The sequence below is a fragment of the Astyanax mexicanus genome, chromosome 4 (genome assembly GCF_023375975.1).
Source record: "Astyanax mexicanus isolate ESR-SI-001 chromosome 4, AstMex3_surface, whole genome shotgun sequence".
Classification (NCBI taxonomy): Eukaryota; Metazoa; Chordata; class Actinopteri; order Characiformes; family Acestrorhamphidae; genus Astyanax; species Astyanax mexicanus.
Window position 1 is genome coordinate 41,293,007 of NC_064411.1, and position 22,387 is coordinate 41,315,393.

General features: G+C 39.2%; 2 protein-coding genes across 3 annotated transcripts in view; one reads left to right on the forward strand and one right to left on the reverse strand.

Annotated features, from left to right (window-relative positions):
- The window catches only part of LOC103044296 (P2Y purinoceptor 13), a 353,924-nt gene that overhangs the window by 151,214 nt on the left and 180,323 nt on the right, over positions 1 to 22,387 (forward strand). The window lies entirely within an intron of this gene.
- Positions 620 to 22,096, reverse strand: LOC103022780 (myosin regulatory light chain 2B, cardiac muscle isoform). Of its 2 annotated transcripts, XM_022678801.2 has the most exons (8): positions 22,029 to 22,096; positions 19,043 to 19,145; positions 5,364 to 5,453; positions 5,041 to 5,116; positions 3,611 to 3,715; positions 3,418 to 3,496; positions 3,044 to 3,092; positions 620 to 839 (listed from the first exon to the last, which is right to left on the reverse strand). In XM_022678801.2, the coding sequence occupies exons 2-8, from the start codon at positions 19,043 to 19,045 to the stop codon at positions 735 to 737; spliced, it is 507 nt and encodes a 168-aa protein (XP_022534522.1). In that variant the 5' UTR covers positions 19,046 to 19,145; positions 22,029 to 22,096; the 3' UTR covers positions 620 to 734. The 2 variants fall into 2 exon arrangements, with proteins under 2 accessions (XP_022534522.1, XP_007230704.1); XM_007230642.4 differs by lacking the exons at positions 19,043 to 19,145; positions 22,029 to 22,096 and adding an exon at positions 9,093 to 9,203.

Sequence of the window (22,387 nt, forward strand, 5' to 3'; positions counted from 1 at the left end):
TTAGAATGGATGATATGGGGCATATTTTGCCCCTGCAGATAAATGGCTTTTTACATCGTTCTCCAGGCTCAAAGTAGCTCCACACCTCATTGGTAGAATCCAGAGAGCCCTGGCATTTAAAACGAGGCATAAATAATTTTAAAAGTGCACAAGAAGCTAAAAAACACTGTTTACAACCTATAGCGTAACCTAATTTTAAGAAAAAGGTAAAAGATGGTTGTGCCCATAGGCTACGTTATGCTACAGGATGTAAACAGTGTTTTTTAAGAAGCTTTTTGTGCACTTTCAAAGTTCTTAATGCATCGTTTTAAATGTCAGGGCTTTTCGGATTCTACCAATGAAGTTTGGAGCTACTTTGAGCCTGTATAACGGTGTAAAAAGCGATTTATCTGCAGGGGCAAAATAATATGCCCCATATCATCCATTCTATAGCATGTTTGGACAAACTGTAAAAAATTACTGGATCTCGGAAAGCTGCAGGAGAACAGGGGTGGGCTATTCAACCTAGTTTATAAATCTTTATCATGTTTTACTACACCCAAAGTCAATTCCACACCGGAGTTCTCCTTTAACACAGACTGTAGGGTCACAAACATAATAAAAAACTGCCCAAAAATGATTTACTCTCCAAAAATGACTTTATTCATCTTCAGAGTTCTATGATGATGGACGATGGTGTTCAGACTGATGAAGGAAACTATTTACAGACAGGTGGAAGGTTTCTCCTCGACTCCTCACTCCTGCTCCTTGTCCTCTCCGTGTGTGATGACGTAGCACAGGTTCTTATAGTCCAGGTTTCCAGAGACGTCCAGAGGGAAGTTAGTGAACATCTGGTTCACCTGGAAACAAAGCCAAGCAAAGCTCATCAAACCCTGAGTGAAGAAACTAATAAAACAGGTGTTTCCAATAAAGTGCTCTGTCAGTGTAAGAGCGAAAGAGGTGTTTCTGATAAAGTGGCCAATAAGTAGATATATATGAAGGTGTTTCTTAGTGGTGAGGGAGGTCAGTGGAAGAACAACGTGGGGGTTTCTAATAAAGTGGCCAGTGATTTACATACAAGGTAGCTATTTCTAATAAAGTGGCCAAAATAATTAGTTTAATATGTATTTTTTTGTTTGTTTGTTTTAATAAGGTGTGCATTGAGTAAAGTCACAAAGGGGGTGTTTCTAATAAAATGGCCACTAAGTGGATGTATGAAGTAGGTGTTTCGAATAAAATATGACCAGTGAGTGGAAGTAAAAAGGAGGGGTTTCTAATAAAGTGGCCAGAAGCAAAAGACTGGTGATTCTAATAAAATGACTAGTAAATGGAAGAACAATGTGGGGGTTTCTTATAAAGTGGCCAGCGATTTAACATACAAGGTAGCTATTTCTAATAAAGTGGCCAAAATTATAAGTATTTTTTGGTGTTTACAATAAAGTGGACATGAAAGAAGGTGTTTCTGATAAAGTGGCCAGTGAGTGGACGTATGGAGGAAGGAATGTGTTCCAAATAAAATGAAGAGTGAATGGTGGCATGAAGTAGGTGTTTCTAATAAAGTGGCCAGTGAGAAAAAGCATAAGGTAGGGGTCAGTAATAAATTGCTAAAGTGTGAATGTACAATATTGGTGTTTCCAATAAAGTGGCCAGTGAGAAAAAGCATGTGTGTGTGTCTGATGGGGAGGTCTTTAAAGACTAGGCTGTTCTAAAGTTGTGTATAGGCCCACAGTCTATATTTAAATGTCTTTATCTGTCCCTCTGTCTCTTTTTCTGTCTCACCACTTTCCCCTGTGTAATGTGTGTGTGTGTGTGTGTGTGTTTCTTGCTCCAGTCAGCTGAAAGTGATGTTGGTATAAAGTCAGCAGGGGCTGAGTGTGCCGCAGTGTTTGATCAGCAGCATGTGCACATGTCTCCTGTGTGTACCCCCATGGCTGATCAAGAGCGCTGCCCAGCGGCCCCCACGGACCCCCCGAGAGCACGGTACCGTGCCAACACAGCGTGGCTGCTCATCTGCTGGACACATGGGAGCCATAGTGAGCCTACACACACTCGTTTTCATCCTGGGTTTTCTTTCTCTCTCTCTCTCCCTCTCTCTCTTTCTCTCTCCCTCTCTCTCTCTGTACCCCCCCCCCCTCCTCCTCACGGCTCTGGGTGGGTTTTTCGGTGTTTGACAGCAAGATGGATGATTGTAATCACAGGAGCCATCAGCCAGGCAGGACGCTGCCACGAGGAGCCAGCCAGCAGATTACTGCACACCGCTGCCATGGGAACAGAGGACTTGTTTGTTTTCCTGTGTGTGTGTGTGTGTGTGTATTATGGGCATTTATTTCCTAGGCCCTGATACATGCTGTATGATCACTACTGCACAAAAGTTTTGGAGTAGGTGTGTGCACGACAGAGAAAGAGAAACAGAGAGAGACAAACAGTGATATGGAGAGAGTGAGAGAAAAACAAAGTTAGAGAGAGACAGACAGCGGAGAAAGTGTGAGACAAGGAGACAGAGTAAAAATCAAATCAAAGAAGAAAAACAAGATACACAGAGAGATATTTAGAGACAAAGAAAGAAAGAAAACAAGGGGGAGAGAAAAAGACAGAGAGGGACAGACATAGTGAGAGAGACAAAGACAGACAGACAGGAAGTGAGACCAAGAGACTGATCGAGACAAAGAAAGTGAGTGATAGATAATAAGAGAGACTGACAGGATGAGAAACATATAGTTTCTCCTAGTCAAACAGATAGAGAGAGACAGAATGAGGCAGAGAGAGACAGCATGACAGAGAGACATAAAGAGAGAAAGAAACAAAGATAGGGACAGAGTGATATACAGAAAAATACAGAGAACAAAAGTAAGGCAGACAAAGACAGAGAGACAGAGGTTGACAGACAAAGGCAGACAGATAAACAGATAAAGATAGATAAACAGAGATAAAAAGAGAGATGGATAGGGTGACAGACAGATAGTCAGAGAGAAAAAAGGGAGAGAATGGATAGACAATACCAGCCACAATATAAATTTTCAGTTTCCTTTATTTGTTTGTGCGTGTGTGTGTGTGTTTCAGTCACCTCAGCTTCAGAAAACTTGTCCGCTTGAGACATCAGGTAATATTTGATCCTGTTTATCAGCAGAAAGAACAGAACAGCTGTTAGACAGCAGGACTATCCCACGTCTGACTGAACAGGACTTTCACCTCTTTGCCTACATCGCTAATAAGTCAGCTCTGAGCTAATACACTAGCCAGAAGTTAACATGCATGCTACATTAGCACAGTACAACAAACATTTGGACATGCAGTGTTTTATATGCTACTGATGAGACAGATAGAGGTTAGACAGATCAGGGTACAAAAGCAATTGAGTATAACTTTACTTGAGATAAGATAACGGTTGTCTTTTTACTGTACAATTAGTGGGATTGAATCAAAGAAGGAGACACTCACTCATCTCCCTTGAGGAAGCCTGTTCCCTCTGGGTCAAACATCTTGAAGGCGTTCAGAATGGTCTCCTCTGGGTCCGTGCCTGAAATGTTAGTAATAGTTTGTTAGAGAGTGATAGAAACAGACTGAGAGAGAAACAAAGCTAGAGAGAGACAGAAAAAGAGAGATACAGACAGAGAGGAGAGTGTGAGACTACCTTTAAGCTTCTCCCCGAACATGCTGAGGAACACTGTGAAGTTGATGGCGCCAGGCGCTTCTTTCAGCATGTCATCCAGCTCATCGTTCCCTACGTTCAGGCGGCCTGGAAACGTGTAGCAGATGGACATGAACACAGCTGAGAGCTTCAAACTTCAGCAGAGCCTTACACATAATGCCCACCAGAAACATCTACAGTACATTATGATTTAAAAACAAAGTATATATAAATAGATGAGGAGTTCAGTTTCAGAAGGTGATGGGTATATAAACAAATGTGAGCTCTGTATAATTGTATGTACATATAAAGTAGCAAGGAAGCACCTTATTAGAGAAAAGACAAGAATAACGATCCAAAAGCAGATCCAAAAAAGACAACCAAGAAAATAAATAAAGAAAATATTGACAAAGAAAATGATAGAAAATAATAGTCCAAGAAAATAAAAAAGACCAAGAAAATAAAAAATGTAAGACAAGAACAGGAAAAGACAAGACCAAGAAAAGACCAGACAAAGACCAAGACCAGAAAAGACCAAGGCTAAGACAAGAAAAGACAAGACCAAGAAAAGATAAGACCAAGACAAGGGTAAGAAAAGACAACACCAAGAAAAGACAAGATAAGACCAAGACAAAAAAAGACAAGAGAGCATAAAGACAAGAAAAGATAAAACAAGACCAAGAAAAGTCCAAGACAAGAAATTACAAGACAAGGCTGAGAAAAGACAAGACCAAGACCAAGACAAGACAAGACAAGAGACCATTAAGACAGGTCCAAGGGAAAAAAAAAAACGAGAAAAGGCAAGACAAGAGACCATTACAACAAGACCACGAAAATAAAAGGAAAGGCAAAACCAAGAAAAGACAAGACAAGAAAGCATTAAGAAAAGACAAGACCAAGAAAAGACAAGACAAAGAAAGGACAAGACAAGAGAGCATTAAGAAAAGACAAGACCAAGAAAAGACAAGACAAAGAAAGGACAAGGCAAGAGAGCATTAAGACAAGAAAAGACAAGACCAAGAAGAGACAAGACAAGAGACCATTAAGACAAGACCAAGAAAAGACAAGACAAGAGACCATTAAGACAAGACCAAGGAAAAAACAAAAGAAGGCAAAACCAAGAAAAGACAAGACAAAATGCGAAATGTTGTCTGTAGTTTATAGAATAAAACAACAATGTTCATTTTACTCAAACATATACCTATAAATAATTGTCTTTAGTGTGAATCTTAAGAAAGATCTGGTTAAAATTGACAGATGCCATAGTCATAATAATATGAGAAAGCACATTCTACCTGCACCTGATTAACTACATGATAAATGGGTGTAACGATTACCTGGGCTGCCAGAAACAGAGCAGACGAAACAACAGGCTTATTTGTCTCCTTTACCTGGAAGCTGGAGGTGTTATGAGTGAAATCAAGAGCATTTACCCACAGCGGCGAACGTGTCTCTCAGGTCGTTCTTGTCGATGAAGCCGTCTCTGTTCTGGTCCATGATGGTGAACGCCTGCGGGCGGTCATAACGTGTTAACTCAGGACACATCATCTGCTCGCTATATATCAAAGAAATGTGCTGTGCTAATGTCTTAAGAGCCCATCCATCACACACACTGTAAATTACAGTGATTATGGTGGAGCTGTGGAGCAGGCGAGGAGCTGCTGTTAAAGTTATAGCTCCTGTGAGTTATGGTTTGTATGGTTTGAGAGTAGCACACGGCTGATGTGTGGGGATAAATGGAGTAAATGGCTCTTACCTCCTTGAACTCCTGGATCTGAGACTGCTCGAACATGGTGAACACGTTGGAGCTGGCTCCTGACTCCTTCTTCTTGGCTTTTTTGGGCGACTGAACACATGAATGAAGAAATATTATGGGAAAGAAGCATCAGTAAGGTTGCTGGAGAATATAGGGAAGGTAGACTTTAATTAGCTCTGATTAGGAATTAAATGCAACTTAAGGTGACATTTCCTAAGTTGGGAAAGTTATAATCAATTGTTTTCAAATATAAGAGCTAAATACTGTAAAACAGGTGCATCTAAAAAGAAAAAATATATATAATTGAAAAGTTATTTATTTTAGTGATTCAGTTCAAAATGTGAAACTCATATACAGCTCTGGGAAAAATTAAGAGACCACTTTAGTTTTTGAATCAGTTTATCTGATTTAGCTATTTATAGGTATATGTTTGAGTAAAATGAACATTGTTGTTTCATTCTATAAACTATGGACAACATTTCTCCCGAATTCCAAATAAAAATATTGTCATTTAGTGCATTTATTTTCATGCAAGTTCACACTCATAAAGTTTTAAGAGATCAGGAATCAATATTTAGTAAAATAACCCTGGTTTTTAATCACGGTTTTCATACATCTTGGCATGTTCTCCTCCACCAGTCTTACATACTACTTTTGGATAACTTTATGCCACTCCTGGTGCAAAAAATTCAAGCAGTTCAGCTTGGTTTGATGGCTTGTGATCATCCATCTTCCTCTTGATTATATTTTACAGGTTTTTAGTTTGGTAAAATCAAAGAAACTCATCATTTTAAAGTGGTCTCTTTTATTATTATTATTATTCAGAGCTGTAGATGTATTACTTTTTTTTGTTGATGATGGCTTACATTTAAATTAGACTTTTTCTGCCTGAATTGTCTCCTCATGATGCTGTATGGCCACCTGTGGTAAAAATCGCTACACCCTCTGTTGATTAGATCATTTGGTTCTATGCCTTTAGGATAACGTTTTTGTGTCAATTTGTGATTTAAGCTCATTTAATATTCCTAAGTCGAAATTAAATGACCGCCAAGATGGCGGCTACCTTTACTGAACTAATTGAGACACACATGGCCTTAAATAGCGCTTTTCCACTAAAAAAACTCAACCAAGGTTTAGTGGAACCATCACAACGCCACATCATACGTCATTAACTGAGAGTCGTCATGGTTCACGCTGAAGAACCTAGTATTCTTCAGTTTCTGTTGTGTATTGTGCTGCAGTTTAACTGAGACTCTTATTTTGAAGTTAATATCCTTCCTCCCCTGTTGTTGTTACTTGCACTAGAGTGAACAGGTTCCAGAGAGAGAGAGAGCTGCAGTAATAGTTAAGACGAACAACGCTACCTCCTTGTTGGTCTCCTCATTCATTACTGTTAAAGTGTTACTAACTAGTGCAAACACTACAGTGGCAACAAGGGTGGGATATTAACTTCAAAATAAGAGTCTCAGTTAAACTGCAGCACAATACACAACAGTTCCTTCTGCGAACGAACATTCCTGCTTGCGGTGGAAATGCATCCAACCAGTTCAAAATTAGGTTCTCGAACCAGAACGGTGCCGGTTCCACATTGGTGAAAAAGCTTTAACAATTGCTCACTATGTTTAACCCAGTAAAACTGTGTTTAAAACTATGCTTAATATTTTTCCTTTTTATTTACCACCCCAAATCAGAAAAAAATGACATTGACTTGTATTTTATTGCTGACACTATAATAATTCTATAATAATTTCTGCTCAATTTAACTTAAATAAGTTAACTTAACCTAATTATGACAGCATTATAAAGTGTTAAACATTTTACCATCCCAACTTTGTTCGGAATGTGTTGCTGGACTAAAATGTAGGAATGGATGTATCCTAACAAATGAATTGAAGTTGACTAGAAAAAATTGAGCCAAATATTTGAGCCTTTGAACTTGAACTTTATAAATGGTTGGGTGTCTATAAATTAAACAGCTTGCTTAATCTCCATATAAAAACTTTGTCAGTAGGTTGGCAGCTGCACATGAGCCTAAGGTCACAGTGTCCAAGCCCCAGCTAGAAGCCCCATGGTATTGGGCTGTGAAGAGGTGGAACTGCATTCTCTGGAGTGATGGAGCTCCATCAGTACCTCTGGTATCAGCTGCAGTGCCAGAACTAATCATCAACTAGTCATCAGTACCTGACCTCACTAATGTTCAGAATGCAGTCAAATGCTCACAGCAATGTTCCAATACTTGGTGTAAAGCTGTCCCAGAGAAGCAGAGAATGGAAAGAGCTTGAGGTCACTGATTTGAAGGACATACACTGATCAGCCAATACATTAGAACCACTGAGAGGTGAAGTGTAGAAACAAGAGGTGTTTTTGTGTTTTTGTGTAGAAACAAGGAGGACCTCCGTATGTGTAAAAGTTCTTTAAAGTAATGGCGCTCCATCCAATACTGCAAGGATGAGTTGAAGTGGCATCCAACCATAATACCTAGCCCTATTTTTGCTCTTAATGCAATCAAATCCTCACAGCAATGTCAGCAACATCTAGATTATAGCTTGATGCTCTGGAGCAGAAGTTATCTAGAGTAATTGATCTTCAGCCAATACTATGTTGAGAAGTTGTAGTGACAGAGCCAATAATTCAACATCACCTGACCTGTCTAATCACTAATACTCACTAATACTCAGAATGCCATCAAAACATCAATATCTAGGGTGTTAAAACCTTCACAAAGAGCAGAAAATTGAATGCTCTGGAGCATCTTCAAATCAGCCTAAGATCACCAAACCCAGCGAGCCCAAGAACTTACCTAGAGTTATTTAGAGTTTTCTGACTGATCTTCAACCAATTCTTTGGTGAGGAATTGTAGTGGCAGAACTAATAATCTAACGTCACCTAACCTGACCTCACTTATGCTCAGAATGCTATCAATCCTTCACAGCAATGTTCCAATGTCTAGGTTGTTAAGTCCTCCAAAATGGTACAGATTGGGAATCTCTGAAACATCTTCAAACAAGCCTAGGATTACCATGCCCCAATAACTCAAATGGGTCTCTGGAATGATGGAGCTCCATCCGATACTCAGAAAACTCCATCGAATCCTCACAGCAATGTTCCAAGTTCTAGGGTGTTAAGCATTCCAAAACAGCAAAGAATGGGATGGATCTGAATCTGGAGCAGCCTTAAATGAACCTAAGGTCTCATAGAGTAACATTTTACAGAACGCAATTAAACCTTTCATCAATATTCCAACAAATATCTTCGATATTTAAGTGTTAAACATTAATACTCCTGATTTGAGAAGATGAGCTGATGTCTGCAGATGTTTGAATATAAACCTGCCAATCACAAAAGGTTAAAAAGTAATGGCATTAATATGGTATGGTATTTAATGTTGCTGTCCATCACACAGTGGAAACATGTTTTATGGTAAGACAAATCCGTGTGCCAGATCTTTTTTGATGTGTACAGTGTTCTGTGCTCAAGACACTTCAATTCGTTTTTCAACAAGACAATGCAAAACCACATGCTGCATGCATTACAAAGGCATGGCTGTGAAAAAGGACAGTTGGATGATGAACTTCAGTGTTAAACTTATCTTTGTTAGTATTTCAGTCCTGCTAGTGTCATCCAAACATTGTCCTAAGCTTTTCGATTTATTGTCACACACATTCATAGCCGGCAACTCTGCATGCATTAAAAACTTGAGTAAAACCAGAGCTTGGGTGATGCTCCTACCATTGTGACGGTGGCTGAGTTCCTGCAGATGGTCAGTCAAAGGCCAAACAATAGAGTCACTGCTACTGTTTTATATGTGAGTCCAACAAAGCATACTCACTCTAAGTTTAGACAATAGAGCCTGGATGGAAAAATGCAGTAACTACCCACCCTTGTGGGGTATGTAGATCGGGCAGGGTGCATCGCCCTAATAAAAGGCCCAGCTATGCCTGTAATGCCAGGCTCGACGTGCCTTTTTCACAGGTGCTGCTATGTTAAAGCCGCTGATCCCAGTGGGTGATGTTGGGACGTGGCAAAGAAATGAAAAAATGACCTCTTAACAAGAGTGCATCTTATATCTGAAAATACTGAGGTTCTTCAAGGGTTTTTAAGTAAATTCTGTACAGAATCATGACTGTAAAGAATCGTTCCAATGGATCATTGATTCGTTGGCTGGTTGAAAGGTTCTACTCCATAATGGGCAAACCTCTAAAGGTACCAAAGAATAGATTAGGGTATAAATAGTAAGTACACTATACATATATATATATATATATATATATATATATATATATATATATATACATATATATATATATATATATATATATATATATATATATATATATATATATATATATATATATATATATGCCCAATTGTTTGTGGGCACACTTTCTAATGCATGCCAAAGGGTTCTATTTAGGGGGCTTTGTTGTGTGACCTTCCAATAGTGTTTAAATAGATAATATTCCCTAAAGTGCAGATTTTCAGTACCCTAAAAGCATGTCCATTCATTTTGGAATTTGGGGGATTTAGGGCCCTCTCTGGTGAGAATGAGTAATTGCACGGAGCATGCGGAAGAATCTTTTTAAACTGGGTGGGAGTGATGCGGTCTCCTTTTAGAGTAGATGAATCCAAATCCAGGTTATGTTCAGTCAGAGAGAGAGAGCGAGAGCGCGCTCAGTCTGAAATTTTACTCCTTCGTTTCTTTGGTTTTACTATGAGTGAATGAGCTACTGAGCTCTGAATTTCCCCTTCTGAAGTCTCCACTGCTCCACCAGTCCTTCAGCTGTGCTATAAGTAAGGATGATGTTTCTGTGTACTTTGGTACGCAGGCACATCACAATATGCAAATCAGTCATCAATAATCAATAATACCGACCCCTGGTGAAAACCATCTGCACCTCATCGCTATCAGAGACACACTCTTAGTCCATTTAGCGCTCTCCTTCCTGCCCTTCCTCTAAACCCATACATCACTCACTGCCCTTCCTAAACTACTCCTGCCATTTTTTAAGCATTTTTTTTTTTTTCGAATTTGAGCTAAGGGTTGAGTCAACTAAAATCAGGGGAATGGTGAGAAACGTTTCTGGAACATTATTTCTGTAACGTAACAGGCTATCTGTCCTGGAACCTTAAAAAAAAACATAGCTAAATGTTTCTAGCTGGGTTTACAGTCTTTGTCCAGTTTAATTTGATATACAAAGCCATTAAACCCAATGTGATGCATCCAGTTTTACTTCTTAGCCACTCTCTGTCTGTGGGTAATTGTTGGGATTGGGCGACCGTGTTTTCAGCTGCTGTGCTGCTTTAGAGCTGGACGGCCACCAGACATCACAACTCTCTACGACAGAGACATAACAGGGGGATTCACTAGGCTCAGGTCAGGATATGTCTGACCTTTAAAGCTAGCAGTCACGACCTTTCACACCTGCCAAATAGCTGCCTGTTCTGGATTGCTGTTTTTACTTGCCAACTAGCACAGAAAAAAATGTATTGCTGTTTATAAATACTTAAAAGAAAAGCTCTGGAAAGCTTTTAGCTTTGCACCTTACCCTCTTCTTAATCCACAGTTTTAAATGGATAGTTTAACCAAACAACTATAAAGCAGCCAACTCTGAATCCCTGAAAGTAAGAACTAGCAGTTAGTATGGGCTATAGCTTTGTGCTGTCTTATTGCTACTAACTGGCTTTCACTGGCTTCTGTTCAGTGTTTGTCACATTAGCACAGTTTGGATACATTTAGTGCATCTTTAAAATGTTAAAATATTATTGAAAAGTTACTTTATTTCATTAATTCAATTTAAAATGTGAAACTCATATATTATATAGATGTATTACACACATGTTTATTTATTTTATTGTTGATGATTATGGCTTACAGCCAATGAAAACCCAAAAATCAGTAAAGATCTCAGAAAGTTTAAATATTATATAAGACCAATTGATACTTTTAGCAGTGTGAGCAGTGGGCCAAATCCTGCTGGAAAATGAAATCCACATCGCAATATCCACATTGTCGGCAGAGAGAAGCATAAAGTGCTGTAATTTCTTTTGAGAAAACACTTCACTGACTTTGGATTTGATGTAACACAGTGGACCAATCACTGAATGTGGAAACTTGACACTAGATCTCAAGCAGCTTGGACTTTCTCCAGACTCTGGTCCCTTGATTTCCAAATTAAATATAAAATGTACTGATGGTCAGTGATGGTTTGGAGAGCCATTTCATCTGCTGGTGTCCAAAGTCCAAACTCAGTGCAGTGTTTTCCCAAAAAACTTTACAGCACTTCATGCTTCCCTCTGCTGACAACTTTTATGGAGATGTGGATTTCATTTTCCAGCAGGACTTCCAGCAGGCACACTGCCCACACTGCCAAAAGTACCAGTTGGTCTTATATAATATTAAAATTTTTCTTTTTTGAGATATTTTCTGAGCTTTTAGCTTTGCACTTTACCAACGTCTTAATCCACGATTTTAAAGGGATAGTTTAACTAAACAACCATAAAGCAGCCAACTCTGAATCCCTGACAGTAAGAACTAGCACTTGGCATGGCTTTCACTGGCTTTTCTTCAGTCACATTAGCTCAGTTTGGATTAATGATTATTTACTCAGTATATATGGGACTGCTTTGGCCACCATGTTTTTCCACGTTGTGACAGGTCATATTAGCTGACGCATTCCAAATTTGCAAGCCAAGCGTTATTTTGAACACCACACGGGATCGTTTGTCTCACATTGATAGGAGGACCACAGGGTTCTATTTCGGGGCCTTTGTTGTATGACCTCTGCAATAGCCTTTTAAGTTGCAGCCATTGTTGGCACTGATGTGCAAATGCACACACATAGCTTGTGTAGTCCCTGCAGATAAGAATTTCCAATAGATTAGACATGAATTTATTGGCACCATGCTTAATGTTAACCATGGGTAGAGGGGTATAAAGCTTCCCAGCATTGAGACCTGGGGCAGTTAAAGAACGGTGTTCTCTGGAATGATGATAGTGCTCCGTCAAGTGCTTTTGGGATGAATCAGATAACATGGATACCAGTTAATCAGCTTTAGTTAAGTACAGTTATAAATGAATATAATGGACTGAACACAACTACAGTTAGACCCATAAATATTCAGACAGTGACACAATCTTCATACATTTTATTTTGGGCTCTGCATGCCACCACACTGGATTTTAAATGAAACAAATTAGAAGCTATTAAAGTGTAGACTTTCAGGTTTAAATCAAGGGGTTGAACAACAATATCCTATGAAGCGTTTAGGAACTGCAACCATTTTTCTACAAAGCATCTTCATTTCAGGGGCTCAAAAGTAACTGGGTAAATTATCTTAAAAGCTATTAAATGGGCTCCACGGACTATACCTTGTTTATTATCCATCATCAGTCCAGCAGGTAAAGGGTCTAGATTTGATTCCAGGTGTGGAATTTGCATTTAGAAGCTGTTGCTGTGAACTCTGAAGAATCTGTCAATAGAATTGAAGCAAACCATCATTAGGTTGATAAAAAAAGAAATCCATCAAAGAGATAGCAGAAATGTTAGGAGTTGCCAAATCATCAGTTTGGTACATTCTGGGGAAAAAAAGAGTGCAGTGGTGAACTCAGGAACTGAAGAAGACCTGGACATCTATGTTCTTCTACAGAGGAGGATAATCGCAGAATCCTTTGGTCCTTCTGGTGAAGAAAACTCTTCACAACATCCACCATTAATTGGAGTGAACCATTAATAGAAAGGCCAGATTAGATTATAGATTAGACCAAAAAACTTCTAAAGAAGCCAACCCAGTTCTATGACCACGTTCTTTGGACAGGTGAAACTAAAATCGGCCTGTATCAGAACGATGGGAAGGAAAAAATGGCATGGGCCACCCCTGCCCAAAGTGCCTTAATTGCTTCCCTTCTTGTAGGGACAAACAGTGGTTGAGTGCCCCCTAGAGCACTGGAGTTGCAACAAAATATAATGAATAATTTGATGAATAATGTGTCCTAATAAGTGTCCATCTACAGGTAACCTTCTGATCTTCAAATGATCGAAAATAGTGCCATTAATGGTCTTCTATGCCCGATTAGGTGCTGAAGAAGAGCCCCTCCAGTGGCCCCCAAATGTGATGTGGTGTCGTATAGGTGCCCTCACAATGGTATAAACAGTATTTGATAATACAAGACAGAACAGATCATTTTCATTGATGTTTATCCATCATTTATGTATTCAGGTTTAGCCACACCCACCCCCTCTGGAATGCGCCCAAACCATATATAGGTGCACATTGAGTCTGCTTCTTCCAGATACCGCATGACATCTTCAGAGGTCTTGTGGCATCCATACTGTTTTGGTTCATCAATGGTTCAATGGTGCATCATCGTTCAGACACTGTTCTGTTGCTGTTGTTTTTTATATTGATTTGTAATGACCCTTCAGCGTCCAATCAAACTCTTTCCACATACTGAGGACCAGAATAGAACAGGAGTCATGTGCCTAAAACATCCTAGAACTCACACAGCTGATCCAGAATCAGTCCAACCCTAGTTAACGACCTAAAACAGACAAAAGACCTGATTCCAGATTCACTCACTACTGAGTCATTTTCTTCTAGCGTGACCAGACCAACATCATTATAATGTCATCACCAGGTCTGCGTCCAGAGCGGGAGGGAAATGATTGATTAATATGAACTCCGCTGCATTTATTCACAGACGCCAATCTGTCTCACACACAAAGGCCGGCAGACAGGCCCCCACTCGCCACCTGGCACACAAAACTCTAGCATGCATTCAGACAACAGCACAACCTGGACAAGTAAGGCCACGTTGGAGTCAGGGTGTAAATATAGACTCGGCCATTGTCGGCATTATTTACTGGGGAGCTTATAGAAGGGGGTTGGCAGCAATTGGGCGTGTTTATGTGTGTGTGTGCACTTGTATGTGCCAGATGACAGAGTTACTCATCCAATAAGCATGTTCATACATAAATCATACATCAATATAGAAATAATGCATATGGTGTACAGCATACCATATTTTTCATATTTATAGTTATATCAGTAAACGTGTATTTTCTGGTGTATTTTCATACAAAAGGTGCGCTGGATTTTAAGGCGCATTATACGACACTAGTAAGGAACAGGGGTGTCGCCATGTTTTCCTTCTAATTCAGCAGGTCTTACCTGTAAAGCTAAGCTAGGTTAGGTAAACAAAACTGTAATTTCTCTTCTGAAAAATGTTTACTTGTGTGAGTAAAGCATTTTTGTTTATTTACAGTAAGCTTAGATTGTCAGATTTTCACTAAGGCTAGCCGTGGTTAGCGGCTAATGCCACGCGAGAGCGTAGCTTGTTTTAACATGGTAAACACGCAGGCAACAGTCCGATATACTCACCTCTGAACAGCAAAAGTGCTAGCATTTTGCACAGTCAGTGGCTAATGCTAATACTGCTCCAGTCTTGACTCTTGGTGCTGGAGAACTAAACTGAAACTTCTGTATTACGCTGCACTTCAGTGGAGTGGCTTAACTGCTCCTTATAACCTGACTGGTAAAATTTATACATAAGGCACAGCGGATTATAAGATGCACTGACGATTTTTAAGAAAATTAAAAGATTTAAGATGTGCCTTATTGTGTGAAAAATATGGTGTACATGTATATTGATTATATAGACAGACATAGGGACCTATCTTACATACCATACTGATTCTGTAATGGAAATCACTGCATGGGCTCAGGAACACTACCAGAAATCAGAAAAAGGCATATATCAACATGATTCAGAAACCCTGCCGGGTTCTCTGGGCCGAATTTGATTTAAACTGGGGACTGTGAAAAAAATAATAAAACTTAAATAAAACTGTTCTGTGGTCAAAATGTAAAATTTTAAATGAGTTTTTGCACAGAGAAAATGGCTGAATTTTTTTTTTTTCATCTTTTTTGTCATTTAACCCATAATCCATTTATTTTTATTTTATTTTATTACAGTATATTCCTAATTTCACGCTGTTCTTGATTGGTCACAACCCCAATGCATGCTGAGTATTGTATGTATATGGTAATTTTAATGCAATACAGTATATTTGTATATAACATGGACTCTATAGACAATAGGTGTAAGATGTATCTTTCAGGCACTGTCAGCACTCTGTTAGGATACAGAGTGCTGACAGTTGGTTAGGATACTGGTGATGACAGAAGGTCAAAGGCGCTGCACTGTGTGTGCAACAGGTGTGATAACAGGGCAGGGTAGTCATACTTATTTTGGTGGTGTTTTTGTGGTGGGAACCTTTTGTTTTTGAATTGTGATGCTGTCATGCAACTTTACAGAAGGAGGGAAACACCTTAAAGTGACAGTCTGTAGGCTTTGAAGGTTTTTATGGTAACTCAACTATAGTTCCTAGTAACTGTCTCTTCTCTTTAGGGAAGCTTAAACTAGTATATTAAGATTTTTTTTTCTATTTTCTCTTAATTTAGCTACTCAGCTGTATATCCCCTATCACTAGTGATGCTAGAGTACTAAAATAGCCAGCCGCTCGGAGGAAAGTGCAGCGACTCTGTTCCAATACATCAGCTCACAGAGTGATATAGGGAGAGAGTGCCATCTACCCACCCAGAGAGAGCAAGGCCAATTGTGCTCTCTCAGGGCTCCGATAGCCGATAACAAGCTGCATGACTGGGATTCAAACCAGCAATCTCCCGATTATATTGGCAGTGCTGTAGACTGCTGTACCACTCGGCACCCCTAAGGCTTTCAACTAGATGTAAGTAGGAGCATTGCTGTAAGGATTTGATTGCATTCAGTAACAAGTCTTAGCATTACTGAGGGCAGGAACTTGGATGATGTATATGTATATGTACAGCTCTGTAAAAAATAAGAGACCACTTAAAAATTATGAGTTTCTTTAATTTTACCAAATTAAAAACCCCTGGAATATAATCAAGAGGAAGATGGATGATCATAAGCCATCAAACCAAGCTGAACTGCTTGAATGTTTGCACCAGCAGTGGCATAAAGTTACCCAAAAGCAGTGTGTAAGACTGGTGGAGGAGAACATGCCAAGATGCATGAAAACTGTGATTGAAAAAAACAGGGTTATTCCACCAAATATTGATTGCTAAAAAAAATTTTGTTATTTCAGCCATTTCTCATTTTTTGCAAATAAATGCTCTAAATGACAATTAAATTAATTTGGGAGAAATGTTGTCTGTAGTTTATAGAATAAAACAGCAAAGTCAAACTGAAGTGGTCTCTTAGTTTTTCCAGAGCTGAATATGGCTGTATATGGATGCATAGACGTTTGTGTGCATATGCCATAATCATGGACAACAATGTCTGTCTGTCCACCTACATTATAGCATGTCTGATAAAAAGGCCTGAATACCCCCACAGTCAGGAGAATCAGAGTCGCCCCCTTGTGGCTGGTAAGTAAACAACATTCTTCAAAACTTAATCCAAAGTTAAATCCATCATCTTTTTTTCAGTTAAATTGATTCTGCTGTTTGTTTTAGGCAGCAGACAGAAGGCAACATTGCTTTTTATACTATATTTCATTTATTCTTAACAGTACACAGTCATTTCAATTTTCATAAAGAGAAACCTGCAGGGTGAGACAGACTGATAATGAATGACGAAATAAATATGATGGCCAGATGTAGGAACCTGCAGGGTGTGTATAGGCCTATTTACACTAATTAAAATGGATACAGTGGTGTAAATCATGCTAATGTTTTAAGTGAATGTTCTTATTTGTTGTGTTTGAGTCCTATCTGTTAACACAGCTCTATATAATCACTGCTTTAAACTCCAGCACAGAATAAACCTGCTGTAATGATGCACCATCACCACTGAGTGGCAGCCAAGTCACACACACACACACACACACACACACACACACACACACACACACACACACACACACACACACACATACACACACACACACACACACACGGCTATTTTATCTGTCCATCTCTGCTACTGCCACACTCTATGTGTGGCCCACACATACTCAGATCCTGATTGGCTGAGAGAGGGTCAGAGTCCCTCATAATTAAAATTTCATCCTGAGCACAGCGGCTCTTTAAATCAGCCCTGACCTCCTGAGGGAGAGGAGGGTGGGGGGTGGTAGGTGCACTGAGGAGGAAGATTGAAGAGGATGAAGAGGAGGAGGAGTAGAGGAGTGTGAGGAGTGTGTGTGAGGGGTGGACAGTGAGACTGTTACAGTGTGGTGAACAGCAGGAGAGACAGAGAGAGAGAGAGAGAGAGAGAGAGATCAACAGAGAGAGAGAAAGAGAGGGACAAAAAGAAAGAAATTATGCAAAGAAAGAAAGAAAGAAAGAAAGAAAGAAAGAAAGAAAGAAAGAAAGAAAGAAAGAAAGGATAGAGGCAGTGGAACTGTCTCAGAAGGAATGAGAGATATACAGTAAAAGAAAGAGAGAGAGAGAGAGAGAGAGAGAGAGAGAGAGAGAAAGAGAGAGAGATGGTCTGTGGTATGATGCTTTAAATTGTGTAGATTGTGAGGTAGAGCCGCCCCAGATCAGACGTGAGGTTCCAGAACATCCCACAGATGATTGATCAGATTGAGATCTGCGGAATTTGAAGGTCAAGGCGGCTCATTTAACTCTCAGAATAGGGATAGACAGAAAAGGGTAACAACAGAAAAAGAGAGAAAGGAAAAGGAAACAAAAATGGTAAGCAAGGGTGGAAAAAAAATAAAAGAGTAAGGGATAGAAAAAAGAATGCAGGTCCCAGTGCAGGAGTCAAAAGAAAGAAGGAAGAATAAAAGTAAGAGTAGATGCATGAATAAATAAATAAAAAATAACGAAACAAAGAAACAAAGAAGAGATAGAGGCAGGGATAAAGACAGAAAATGGTAGCAGCAGGAAAAGAGAGAAAGAAAAAGGAACATAATTAGAAAGCAGGGGTGAAAAAAACGAATAAAGAATAAAAGAGTCAGGCATAAAAAAGAAAGGCCCAATGCAGGACTTAAAACAAGAAGTATATTCTTACTTATACAAGTAAGAATAGATGCATGAATAAGGAAAGAAAGAAAGAAAGAAAGAAAGAAAGAAAGAAAGAAAGAAAGAAAGAAAGAAAGAAAGAAAGAAAGAAAGAATGGATAGAGGCAGTGAAACTGTTTCAGAAGAAATGAGAGATATACAGTAAAAGAAAGAAAGAAAGAAAGAAAGAAAGCGAGAGAGACAGAGAGAGAAAGAGATGGTCTGTGGTATGATGCTTTAAATTGTGTAGATTGTGAGGTAGAGCCGCCCCAGATCAGACGTGACGTTCCAGAACATCCCACAGATGATTGATCAGATTGAGATCTGCGGACGGCTCATTTAACTTTCAGTGTTCCTCAAACCAGTTGGTTAGATATTCCATCACCATAACAAGGCGTGGCTACCACCTAGCAATCACACCATCAATCTATCAGCCTACCTACCTACTGATCTACCTACCTACTTACCTAATTACCTACCTAGCTAGCTATTTAAATGATACTGTTTTGGTAATGCTGTCACCACATATAGTAAATCTTCTTAAACTTACAGAAGAGACAGAAAGAAAGGTTCAGTCTAGCATTTCTGGAGGTCATATGTCTCTCCTAACCCACCCCTAATGCACACAAGCATGTACACACACACACACACACACACACACACACGGAACTGAACACTTCCTCATACATCACCATAGTGAGCTCATGCGTGAAGCGGCGCGGCCGGCACTGAGCTGCTCCTCTGATCAATACTGCACTCCTCTTCCCTCCTCAGCTCACGCCATCCAGCCCCAATCTATCATCACAAAACACACACACCACAAACACAACAATCACAAAACGGGGGAATAGGAGTTAAAAAGAGGTACAGTACAACAATGCCACAAAGTGCAGATAATGCTAATCACAGCTAGAGTCTCTGTGGAATTCCAAGTGTTTTGTTAGCATCAAACTTATTCAGTTGTTTGTCTCATTTCCCCTCATTCTGGAGCAGAACCTCAAATAGCGTCCTATTCTCTACATGGTGTATATCATAGATATACAGCTCTGGAAAAAAAGAGACTTCAGTTTCTGAATCAGTTTCTCTAATTTGTTTTGCTATTTATAGGTATATGTTTGAGTAAAATGAACATTGTTGTTTTAATTCTATGAACTACAGCAACATTTCTACCAAATTCCATATTAAAAATATTGTAATTTAGAGCATTTATTTGCAGAAAATGAGAAATGGCTGAAATAACAAAAAAGATGCAGAGCTTTCAGACCTCAAATAATGCAAAGAAAACAAGTTCATATTCATATACCATATTCATGTTTTTAGGGTTCAGAAATCAATATTTGGTGGAGTAACCCTGGTTGGCATGTCCTCCTCCACCAGTCTTACACACTGCCTTTGGATAACTTTATGCCACTCCTGGTGCAAAAATTCAAGCAGTTCAGCTTGGTTTGTTGGCTGTGATCATCCATCTTCCTCTTGATTACATTCCAGAGTTTTTCAATTTGGTAAAATCAAAGAAACGTTTACATTTTAAGTGGTCTCTTTTTCTTTTCCAGAGCTGTATATATGCATGATCTACGATATATGAAAATATTGTACTTTAAGTTATTTTTAAACATTTCTATTGGTTCTTTTATCAAGTTGTTCTTTAAAATGTACAGTGCACAATCCTCCACTGGAGGTCCCCAGAACGTTTAGGCAACAGGCTTTTGTACAGAAACCTCCGTGAAGGTCATAAATCTTTAGGAACAGAGAGACAGAACGTTCCTCCAACTTCCAAAAGTGCCTGATAATATAGCCTGGATTTCTGAAAACTTTCTGTCCATCACTGCTCTCTGGTCTGAGCTTTAAACTGACGTGCAGCTAAACTGTCTGAGCCGGTTATGAAATCGCATCCATCTGATCTCCAACTAAGCATGACATTTAAGAACCTGTTCCTTTTTTTCAACAGCAACCGGATCAAGATTCTTAAAGGTGTGGCTGAACAGAAAAACACAATTAAAATTACACATTATCACATCTGCACAAACACCATTAACATTACTTTGTTTTTTGCACTATAATACTTAAAATCCTTTCATTTTCCCAAAAATCATCAGTGTTCCTTTTAATCTGGTGCACCTTATGTATGAATTCTACCAGTCATGTTATAAGGAGCAGTAAAGCCACTCTCTGCTGAAGTACAGTGTTATAAAGGAGTTTCAGTTTAGTTCTCCAGCAGCATTAGCATTAGCTGCTAACCACGCTGAATGCTAGCTCTTTGGCCATTCAGAAGTGAGTATTATCTGTCTGTAGCCTGCTGCTAACCCCAGATAGCACTGCTGGAGCAGCGTTAGCATTAGCTGCTAACCACAGTGCTAGTTCTTTTGCTGTTCAGTGGCAACTCTGAACAGACTGAGTTTACCATGAGTTTAGTCTGCGTGTTTACCATGTTAAAACAATAGGGGTGGGAATCGTTTACTATCTCACGATTCGATTCGATTCCGATTTTGGGGGCCACGATTCGATTCAAAATCGATTTTTGATTCAAAACGATTTGAATTATAAAAATTTCTGCTTCTGGCTTATGAATCTTATTGAAAAAAAAACCTCCATAATATACACTGGTCCTGGAGCAGGTAATGTGTTACAAAAACAATAAAATGTGCAGGAATGTGGGTCCTCAGTGACAGAGGAATCACTGGGATATCACAATGACGTTAATGAACAATAAATAAATAATAAATAACACTGCTTTATTACCAGGCTACTAGCGGTGGTGTGTAGGTGACGCTGCTGGGCTGATGTGATGATAGCAGTGGAGCGCTAAAGTTCAGGAGCAGCTGCTGATTAACTAGTTAATTTAAGGTCGTTGTATTTCTTCAGAAAGGGGGCAGGAGGTGGAGAAATTAATTCATATGGTCCATTCCTTAATTCCTCTGTGATGAGGAGCTGAAATTAGCTCTGATTAGCTTATTGTATTTTTCCGTTCCGCCTTAAATGCTGCAGCCCGCTGCCACCTGTAGCGTTATTTAAGGTGGAACTGGAAAGTTAGCTAGTTAGCTAGCTAACAGTTACTGAAACTAACTACTAGCGATCTTTTTTATGCTTGTTATGAAGCATTCTGCCATAAAACATTGAAACTACACGTTAATCTAATGTAATATAGTGCTTGTTCTGCCATCTTACCGGTGATTCTCAAACACCTACGCTCTGTGTGTGTCTGGAAGATCTCCGTTTGAAAGGACAAGCGCTATCCCCAGGGTTGCCAGGTCCAACAAAAATACCCAGCCCAAAATCAGTCTAAAACCCGCCCCTCAGAATCGATTTTGGGACATTTTAAATCGATTCTGAATCGTAGTAAATGAGAATCAAGATTCTTATGTGAATCGATTTTTTGGCACACCTCTATAAAACAATTGCCCTGGCTTACTGGAACACGCAGGGTTCTTCAGTGCAGTGCTGCCAAGTGGCATTAGTCACTAACCGCTAGCAGTTAGCTGCTAAAGCTAATGCACCAGCTATAGTGTAAATCTGTAAATCTAAGTTTACTGAAGCACTTTAGATAGATAGATAGATAGATAGATAGATAGATAGATAGATAGATAGATAGATAGATAGATAGATAGATAGATAGATAGATAGATAGATAGATACTTTATTTATCCCGAAGGAAATTTAGGCAAATTTTTTTTTACTCACCCAAATAAACAGTTTTCAGTAGAGAAATCTGTGTAGATTAACATCCAGTGCTCGTTTGACTTGTCTGACTCATCTGAAATGTTATTTTTTTAAGAATTACAGTTTGTTTACTTAGCTTAGCTTTGAAGGTCACCTGCTGAATTTAGAAGGAAAACATGGTGACACCCCTGTTGCTACTACTAGTTAATTGTTTTTATTGTTGCATAAAACAAACTTTATAATCCGATGCACCTTATGTATGAAAAAAGACCAGAAAATAGACATTTATTGATAGTGTACCTTATAATCTGGTGCACTTTATAGTGCTAAAAATACGGTACACACTGCACAAACATCAGTAACATTACACACTATCACAT